We start from the raw sequence: 10,562 nt of genomic DNA on the forward strand, positions 1-10,562 counted from the left end.
GGATACAGAAAATTTTGATGAATTTGAAATAAAGGTAGAAAAATACGCAACTATTTCTAATATTAAAAAGTCGAAAGAAATTCATTCTGCAGACAAACGAAATCCATAAATTGCAGGGGATAATTTTGGGCCAAGAAAGCCCAGTTCCCTAACTAACGTAGATTTGATGGAGTTGTTAAAGTTTTAAGAAGAAAAAAAAGTGGTGTTATCGCACATGAATGATGATTAAGATTAAAGACAAAAGTCTATTATGACTTCCACTAAAATAACCAACCCTTTATTAATCTTCTGATTATGATACCCACTTTATAGCTGTTACCAACATTAATAACCAAGTGAATTTGACATTTTTAGGTTTAATGATCTCCACTTACCAAAACTTCTCATCGATTATAATGAAAGAATCGTCTTATTATTACAAAATCTTTTTTCTTAAAAATCAATTAAAACACATCTTTAAAAATTAAAAAGCGATAATTAGAAATAGAGTCAATAAACCGCATATGTTAAAAATTGGGAGCTTTACGACGGCCACATTATGCGGGATTGCGACATGACCTTCTAAAAACTCTTTTAGATTACTACCAAGGATCAATCTTCTCAATGAAACATTGCTCTAAAACACAGAATCATATACGTTTAACTTTCATTAACCATGTTGTTTTCAACTTAGGAAAAAGCAGCAGTCCTTACTCCTTATATATTAAAAAAAAAGGTATAAAATTCAGTATATAAAAATTGAATATCAACTCCCCAGATAAGCAAACCATATATATAGATCATTCCAAAAAGATTAAGAAGGAAGATATTCATCATATTCAGTCGTCATAAAACAAAAGTAAAATTTATAACCACACAAAAACCAATTTAAAAGAAAAGAAAACAGTCTGGCTGAAGAAACACCTTAATACCTTCATTTCATACCCCCCCCGAGCTTTATACATTTGTTAAACATAAAACCCACTACCATGCAACCCACCCTCTGCCTATAAAATTAAAGCACTAAAAATTTTGTAGTGCATCCACCATAGAACCAAACCTCTTTTAAGAATTATCTTTCATGGTTGAATTCTTTCAGAAGGCATCGGATTCAAACATTCAGATATACATCTCCAGAAGGAACGCACACTCCAAACTTCTTGAGGACTACATTAACTACCTACACAGATCTCCCCTTCTAAAAGAGTGAGGTTAAACTAGTCAGTTAAAGTTAAAACCACCCAAGACCTTACACTGGAAATGCATGTTAGTCATGGCAAGCAGCACCGAGCTTGCTCTTAACATATCCAGACCCGAAAAAGCATTTAGCAGGTGGCTCACTGCAAACTACTGGGCCTACCAGTCGCTGGTATAGAAGTGGCTTGGGGAAATGAGTGATGGACCATCATATTTTTATCCAAAGCATTGGCTGATGTGTTGCCCTTCACAGTCTGCTCCAAAAGACGAACAAGTGACATAAATATCTCCATCCTTGTTACATCCCTGTTTGCCTGCATGTGAAATTCAAATTAAATGACAAGTACAAATTATGCATGTGAAACTTAGATTAATACAGAAATTCAAAGTACATCTATTAGATAATGCCCATGAAAGTAAGTCCAAACTACCATTAACTACAAATTTTTAACACAAGAAAATTCTCAGTCCTACCCATTTAACCATACAACAAAAGCTCCCCATTTACGTGGACCTCTTGGATCTTGGAAAACAAAGACAACTATAAGCCCTTTATCACTGCCAACCCTTAATTTAAATCGGAAATCGTTACACCCGTTTCTGTCACATAATATAATGAACCCAATTAAACATTCACCTGAACTGTCTAGGCTATAGAATGTAATTAACCCCCCCACCCAGAGCAACAAGAAGGGAAAGAAACATTAAAACAAGTATAGCCTATTTAGAAAAGTTTCTCCATGGAAAAAACATGTTCTAAGTTTTCCCATGAACCAGTTTGTGGTCAAATAATCCAAAGGCTAGGGCCATCCACTGTTATATCAAAATAGATTTACAATGACTAATAGTTGATTGGTAACAGCAACATTGCTTTAGCAGATCTTACCTCTACCGCAAAGCGTGCCCAGATCTTGTCGTTCCTAGTTTCCATCACCCCCTTCAAGATAGTCAATCCCAATCCCCTTATCAGGTCAGCTATTTCTAAAAAGAAACCCTGTTCCTCACAAAGCATCTGTCACAAAAAGAAAACAACATAAACAATTGTTCAAACCAACCAATAAAAGCTAAACAACAGGTAGTCACTACCTCCACAAGCATCTGTCGAGGCGGATTCAGATCCTCGACTATGATAGGACAGACCATAGATTGTGAACCAACTTCAAATGCCCATGTCGCCCCTCCCTCAAAGTTGTCTTTTAACAGTAATCCACCTTCCTTGTTGATAATCTGCAGTTCAGGAACAAATAAAATACACCGGCCAAGAAATTTCTTGGGCAAAAGACATGAATGGTGCACCAACAAAAGAATGATGGTGAAAGGATACCCACTTCAAACATTTCACTGGGTAAGTCTGTTTTTCATCTAATATAATATTTGTGAAAAATTCCATAAGAATTGTTAATTGCATTAATTGATCCAGATACACCACAATATGCATATAACTCAAACCTGCCGCATTGTCAAGAAAATTATGCCTTACAGATTCACAAATTTCAATACAATCCAGTGCCAGAAATCTATGAAATTGGCACGGTTATACAACAACTTTCACAGAAGGCTAGGTAACTAGAGAAATGAAGTAAAGAGAGTAGATGTCGCCTGTACCTTAGACTCCCCTGTTTGTTTAAATTTGTCTGCATGCTTAGTGACACTTTGCAAGAAAAGCATATGCTTAATGGTACGCTCTAGAAGTGCATCTATGCTACACTGTTAAAACATGCCAAAGGAATGAAGAATAGCATCAATATTGGAATAACATTTATTATTGGCAGAAAAAAAAAAAGGGATATCAGTGAGGAAAGAGATAGATGCAATTACTTTTGCCCCATTGGGTACAATTTCCCGCAACTCTTTCACACGATCTTGAATCATTTGACGATCTTTTGGCCTAGGTCTAGGGTTCTCTCCAGGTTTAAGTCTTTTGCGATTTGATTTAGTCATTTCATCATTCCTTTTAGAATATGCAGTCGAGACGCTACCATCACACTTCACACTATGACCCTGTTCTACCCAAGAACTGATATGGGATCCATAAATGGAAGTAGTTTGAGAACAACTCGCCCCATCATCCTTACTACAGCCTGATTGAAAAGAAGTTGATCCTACAGTCCCCACCTTTGCCATGGACTTAGGCAGGCCAAATAGCTCCCCTTGCACTAGATTAGACAAATTAACCTGACCACAGGACGGAGAAGAACCAGGAATAGAGGAACTACTAATCTTCGACACTGTTGTTCTGCAAGACATATTATCATCTGAAATCTGCTTGGCACTGGAGTGAGCCCTTGAGACCACGGCATCTAAAAGATGTTCAGTTCCCATCCCAGAGAATGTGACAGTGTTTGATAAACCTTCATTAACTGAATAAAAATCAGAATTCACATCTGGCTCATTCAAACACATTGAACTAACCTTACCCAGATTTTGCCCATCTGCGTGAAAATGGTTCCAGTTTCCATTGAGGAGCTTATTTTTAAAATCAACACCCAAAACATCAAACAAGTCATCCCCTGATGGAGGTTGCCCAAATCCATCTTCAAATTTAGCATTGATAGACCTTAGAGCTGTATCTGCATTGTCATGCTTTTGGCAATCATAAATAAATCCAGGAATTTGCCCACTCAACAACATACTTTCATGAGGATGATGGTTGTTAAATGCTTGAAACATATCATTGCTCACCCTTTCCTTCATAGAGGCCAAATCATTTTGACCATGCTTAACATCTGACAAACTGGAGCCTCCTGAGAGCATGTGGCTCATGGTTAATTGATCTACCAGACCAGACAAAGGAAACTCCTCCACTTTTGATGAATTGCAATTTTTAATCCCCGTACCAGCCAGGTAAGAGCCATATAGATTACTATCTGCTAGTTTCTGCGGATTTGATTTTGAGCATGAAAGTGAATTTGAACTTATTTGACCAATCATTCTGCCACATAGCTCACTTCCCTCAAGCAATTGTGTAGGAACAGAACCTCCATTTAACCCTCCAATTTTTCTCAACTGAGAACCCACAAATCTATCACCATTTACTTCATTTGCATTCTTGGTAACATGACCTCGAACAGCAGCATCTGTCAAAATCTGCTCAACTGACTTAAGGCTGCTACAACTGCCGCTTAACAGATCAAAAGTAGGTTGATAATTGAATGCAGTCCTTGAATTACATAAAGAAGCCTGCTGATTCAGCCACACATCTGAATTTGTGGGGATTACTTCAGCATCCACACCTCCATTCCCCAATTGATCTCCGAAGGGAAGGTTCGGCTTCAACACTTGACTAAATTTTGGTTCACAGTGATCATCATGGGATTTAACTGAAGTTTGAGCCACATTAGGAGTTTGAAATGTTGACGCACTAGCTTGTACATTATGCTGAATCTGTTTACCTAGACAACCCAAAACTTGACCAACTAGCCTTGATGGTTGAGATGAGCTGCTCTGTTGATTGTAGCTGCCAGCAGTTACTGGAGTGGAGCTTGTCACTTTATAAATTCCAGATGGATCCACAGAAACAGGCCTTTCACTAGAAACAGGTACCCCAAGTTTCCTATCAGATTCTTTTGCTCCATAATGTTCAGAAAGAAGAGCTCCAGGGACACATCCCAATTGCAGGATTATATTCTTCACATAATTTACAAATTCAATGTTCTCAATAATCTGAAGTAGAATGGATGGACAGAAAAAGATTTAGACTTAAAACAAATTAATATATTCAACAAATTATCTTGGCCTCAGAACAAACTAAGCTTAAATAAAGAATGTTAAAATTTAGTGTAAAGCTAATGGAGACAAGAAGCAACAAAAAGGACTTACGGCCAAGGAAGAACCAAATTGAACAACGCCATGAGGATGAACAGGTATAACAGCAACTGTCTGCAAACCAAATATAGGTATTGTAATTAATAAACAGCAATATGTCAAACAGTTCCAAAAGCAGGGTATATAAAAAGCCATCATACCTGCATGCCAGCTGAAAATTGGAGATGCACCTCATTTTGAACCTAAAAGCACAAAATCAAGAATTTATACAAATTATACTACAATATACTGACCTATGAACAATAGTTTTAGCTTCTGAAAGAAAACAATAGCTTAACTTAGGTTATATTAACAAAAGAGAATTCATCAAGATATCAGCAACCATTAGCCCCCATCTAAATAATATCATTATTACCAAAGATCATAAATCAACTTGACTCTTGTCTTTCTTTCGTTTTATTTTTTTTTTTTCTTTAGAAAAAAAAAAAATAGAAAAAAAATGAAATAAATTCAATTGATTCAATTGATTTAAAACTTATTTGATTTTTTTTTTGGGCAAGTCAACTTGACTCTGTCACTACAACAATATGGTTGTTTTCTCAATGGTTGAGCATTTGATCAAAACCTTGACTTTAAAAATAATAATAATAATAATAAATGCTGAAGAAAATCATGCCACTCATGATGCCTAACCCTTCTTTACACCATCTTCATTGGCATAGAACTCTGCTTCATAGCAACAGACACAAGCAGAAGTTTGTATAATACCTCTAGCGGATGGGCATCTCTAATATGATTGTTCGCAAGAATCCACTGGTGGTTTCCTGTGAATGCAGCCCGCCCTACTATTCTGGAAAAAACAAAAAACAAATGCTTCATAAATCTATTTATAACAGACACACTTAAAATATGAGACTGAAAGTATGAAAGTGAGAATGAAGCATACCCTTCACCTAATACATGAACATGATTATTCAACATCATTTTGTTAATTAGCTGTTGCACTCTGTCTCCTGCTTGATTCCCAAGCTGAGAGGAGCTAATTTCAGAAGAACCCCAGCATCCTTCCCACTCTCCAAAAGGTACTTCAGGATTTAGTGATGATTCATTGTAATGTTCTTCCCAAATTAATAACCTGCAAAGGAAAACAATGTAAATATTATTGCAAGACAATCATTTACTTTAATTCACAAATTGAGAATTATAAACGCAATAGTTGCCAGCAATGCAAAAAACTTGAAATCAAACTGCACGCCTTTGCTTGCTAAGAAGAAGATTTAAACAAACAATTTAAAAAATAAAAAAAAAAGGCAAATTTATACTTAACTAGACTTCTACAAGGCGAGAAGCTGAAAAACAAAAAGGAAAAGAAAAGAAACTGAAGAAAAGAAACCGGAATTAGAGCAAATAGTTATTGAAGATTATTTGGTGAAGTATATCCCCTTTTTGTTTTTGTTTTCTGAAACAAAACATTTTTGTTTTTTATCTTGAAACAAACATATTCAAAGCAGCCAAGTATGCATGACAAAAAAGCAACTAAAGAGCATAGTGGTTGAATAACTGGTAAAAATGGCAACTTTATGTTACTTAAACAAGAAATAAGACCGAATAGAATCAAACAAATACTGAATCAATAGTTGATATGATCTAACAAAAAAACAAATAGAGAGAGGGTTTGTCAAACTAAAACAAAATACTTTTTTACTCCGATTCTAAAGCAAAACGATACCTCCAAAAACAAAAGTATCAATACAAATCAGAATTACCAATCACTCTGTACCATCTCAATCTCAATTCTAACAACGAACCAACTAATTTAAAAAAATTAAAAATTTAGCACTTATAGCACCCATTTTTTCTTGATTAAGTCGAAAATAAACCAGAAAACTAATAAAAAAAAAAAAAAAAAAAAATATCCCGGCGTTTCCTTGACTTTCCGAGCAACTAAAGAAAGAGAAAACCAGAAACTAAAAGAAAAGAGAAAACTTACTTAGTGTTATGGCAGCCGATCTTCCAAAACACAGAATAGGACCATTGATTCGAAGAACAGAAGGCTTTTAACACCTCTTTTAACATAATACCCATTTTTTCTTGAATTTTTTTACCACAAACAAATCAGTAACAAGAAAACACAAGACTAAGAATCTAACTTCCTCGGCATGATCCTCTTCCAGCTTGTTTGGTTCTCAAACCTCCACTCCTCTTTCTCTCCGGATCCAAGTTTCCACCAATCATTCTTCCGAAACCCATGTTTATTATGAGTTATATGAAACTTAAATAAACACGAAAGTGTATTCGAAAGTGTTGGTGGCAGCCATTTGAAGTTGAGATTTGAGAGTTGAGAGTTGAGATTGAGTTTTGAGTTTTTGAGTTTCAGGTTTTGGTTGGTATGTGTAATGACTAATGAGTGTGGTGTTTTGATGTAGGAAGTGTGGTTAAAGAAACAGGCATGGAGTTTATAGGAAATTACGAGGACTGCCACTGTGGTAGTTTTGTCGGTTTTTGGTCAGAGAGATGTTGGTGAGTCTGAACAGGTGACGAGATGGTGCGGGTCTGCTGTCGTGCTCACGTCATCCTCACTATTGACATTGCTTTTTTCAGAAAATTACCTAAATGCCACAAAAGTCACTTTGAAGGTTTATTGGATGCTCTACTGTTGGCTTTTACTGCATTGTTTGTAAGTACACTATGTATATGTTACTCAGTAAATTATTTAATTAAATAATAATATTTTCCCAAGCGACGAAAACGCAAAACTGGCTGTTGTTTTTTTTTTTTTTTTTTTTTTATATGTAATCTATCTTGTCAACCTAAGACTAAGAATCTTGATATAATATATTATTTTTAATATAATGGAGTATTTGGATCAATTTTTGTATATTTTGATTAATCTTCGACACTCATTAAATATTTTACAAGTTTAATATTTCAAAGTAAGCTACAAATTTACTTTTTTTATTGTCAAACCAATTTATAAGGGTTTTGATTTATTATTATTAGAAAATATATATATATAAATATATGTTTTAACATATGTGTTGAGTTCACATGGTAAAATCACAAGTTTTTCTATTTTGTTAAATTTTTTTCATGATTCTTTTATCTGTGATTTGTATTATAGAACAAATTTATAGTATTTTAAACTGAAACGAATTGAAGAATTAGAATTGTCATCTAAAAATGGAATTTTTGTGTCTCTTAATCTAAGACATATAAATGATCAGTCTCTTTCTCCAAGTACCTCTTGACAAAGGGCTATAATTCTAACGGAAAAGAAAGTTGATAAATAAATTAAAATTGTACAGTGTATACACATTCACGTTAGGGTTAGGGATAACAAAGTCTAGATATTAAAATTTTCTTCACAGATCAGAGCCGTTGGATGGTTTGTCATCGCTTCATGCGCAGTGTTGAGCCCATAACTTCCATTAATGCACCTAAAAAGTGCTTGAAGTTGTAGTTAATCAAACCCGCTGCTGAACTGAACTATAGGCATTATCTTCAATAATAAAAAAAAATTGCACTTGAAATTGGCCCAATGACATTTTGTCCCCTAATCTATTTTTAAATAACATAATTCCTCTCTTGGTTTCAGAAATACCCAATATTATCCCTAAAGTTAGCTTTTTATTTGACCACTAAAATTCTAGTTTTCCCCTTATTTTCATTATTAGAAGATTAAATATTTTTTAAATTAATTCATTTATTTTTAAAATATTCGAAAGTAAGGCGAGAATATTGTCCTTATGATATAGATTGCGGGTCAACGTGTCATTTGGCTCCTAAAATTAACGGGCACATCACATGATGTACCTGGATACCCTGGCCCTGTAGCTTAAACATGGGAGAAAAAATTATAATTTATTTATACATGCATTCTAATTATTTCTTGGTTCTTGTTGTCTTTACAATCATATACGACAATTTAAACAAGAAAAGAAAATGTAAAATAAAATCCAAGTGTGAAAATTCTCCATTGATTTCATTTAATATAATGTGTTCTTTTCTTTTGTTGGTCCTTGTGGAAGATTTTATATGTTGTGGTTGGCTGACATGCCAGTTATTGTCATAACCTTTTTCATTAAATTACCAAATGTTCTTTATTATAATATTAATTTTACATTTAAACTTTCATAGGTGGCTGTGAACCTTTGATGCTTCTATTCTGTAGTCCTTCTTTTTAATACTAAATAAATAATTAACTGCTCCAGTTGGTGGGTGGGTGGCTCGTTAGGGCTTGATAGACACGTTTTAGTTAATTATGTTTAAGTTATCTAGGAAAGATTATGATTATAATAATAACTTCCTAGCCATTGATGAAGAGCCATCTTACAAAATGAATGGCTATGATTGATGGGTTTAATGAGCTGGGTTGGTTGGTGAGTGGGTGTGTCACTTGTGGAAATAAATTAATGGTGAAAGACATAAAAAGATGGAGCACTAGTTGGAGACACATGAGGGTGTGTATTCTTTTTACTTACTTTAATTAAACTTATAGTAAAATTTTGTGGGAGAATGGGTAAAAAGATTCCTGTTCAATGTGCTCATTCTTTTATTTTATTAATTTTTTGACTGTGGACTCCGGACTCCTACTCCTACTTCTTACTCTTGTCTTTCTAATTTATGCACTTTAAAGACAGGAGTAGGCTTTACTCCATCCAAGATAAATAAATAATTAAAACAAAAAATCAATTCATTTTCAATAAAAAAATACAAGAATAATATTATTTAAATAAATATTTACTCATTCAAACTTTCTTATTATAGAATCCACAGCTTTATCTTCTTTTTTTTTTTGTTAAAAAAAGTACATGAAAAAAATCTTTGTAAAAAAATTCTTTGCAATGTTCTACATTTTTCTTCCCTTTATTTTTCTTTACTGTTTTCAATGAATTAATTAGAAAAAATATATATATATATATTTTGGATATATATACACAACCTATTAATATAAAATTTTGGATAATTGTTTAGTTCTCCACTTAATATAAATTTCACTTTACAAACGTGTATGTGTATATATATATATAATTAAGAGATTTTTTAATAAAAGCAACTTTAATAAAAGAAATATTTTAAATAATTTCTATTAAAAAAATTACTATGCTCTATAAGTTAAATTATAATTATTTGTTATTTTAAAAGAAAGAGTTGTCTTCAAAACTCTATCTATTTCTATATGAAAACATTAATTGCTAGTAAAAAAAAAATTTTTTTCTAGTAACTAAATTAATAGAACTGGTGGTAGGTCAATTGAGGCTATACGGAAGATCTTGGATGAATGAATAAAATGGTATAAAATTAATTCGTGATTTTGACAATTCAAAAAAAAAAAAAAAATTGTGGATTATTTTGTTAGATAATATAATAGAGTTATAGTATTAAATTATCAAAAATGATTTTGTTATTAAAAGAAGGATAAAATAAAATTTTTAAAATTATATATAATTTAAAATTTTTATATAAGTTAAAATAAACCAACATCGTAGTTTCTCTAATTAATAGTAAATAACTTATTTACTCACAAGTTCTTCTTCTTACATTAAAATCAAAGGATAAAAAATCCTTTGAAGAAACTTATGACATTAAAAAAACCTTTTTAGACACTTGAGCCCTACCAA

The 10,562-nt window shown here is 33.1% G+C and overlaps 1 protein-coding gene across 2 annotated transcripts; it reads right to left on the minus strand.

The window, feature by feature from the left end:
* Positions 1–793: 793 nt before the first annotated feature.
* Positions 794–7,348, minus strand: LOC116126175 (transcription factor LHW-like). Of its 2 annotated transcripts, none has more exons than XM_031411878.1 (10): positions 6,932–7,348; positions 5,888–6,076; positions 5,710–5,791; positions 5,142–5,183; positions 4,996–5,055; positions 2,995–4,803; positions 2,782–2,883; positions 2,263–2,403; positions 2,063–2,188; positions 794–1,490 (listed from the first exon to the last, which is right to left on the minus strand). In XM_031411878.1, the coding sequence occupies exons 1-10, from the start codon at positions 7,024–7,026 to the stop codon at positions 1,317–1,319; spliced, it is 2,820 nt and encodes a 939-aa protein (XP_031267738.1). In that variant the 5' UTR covers positions 7,027–7,348; the 3' UTR covers positions 794–1,316. The 2 variants fall into 2 exon arrangements, with proteins under 2 accessions (XP_031267738.1, XP_031267737.1); XM_031411877.1 differs by having other exon boundaries at positions 2,995–4,839.
* Between the last annotated feature and the right edge of the window lie 3,214 nt (positions 7,349–10,562).

Source organism: Pistacia vera, unplaced genomic scaffold (genome assembly GCF_008641045.1).
Source record: "Pistacia vera cultivar Batoury unplaced genomic scaffold, PisVer_v2 Contig177, whole genome shotgun sequence".
NCBI lineage: Eukaryota > Viridiplantae > Streptophyta > Magnoliopsida > Sapindales > Anacardiaceae > Pistacia > Pistacia vera.

Bases quoted from the DNA above. Each gene is read 5' to 3' on its own strand.
- LOC116126175 (XM_031411877.1), bottom strand. From the start codon at position 7,026: ATGGGTATTATGTTAAAAGAGGTGTTAAAAGCCTTCTGTTCTTCGAAT. The intron at 4,840-4,995 runs GTAAGTCCTTTT...ATTCTACTTCAG, and splicing joins AATTTGGTTCTTCCTTGGCC to ATTATTGAGAACATTGAATT. The intron at 2,189-2,262 runs GTAGTGACTACC...TTTTTGTGACAG, and splicing joins CTCGACAGATGCTTGTGGAG to ATGCTTTGTGAGGAACAGGG.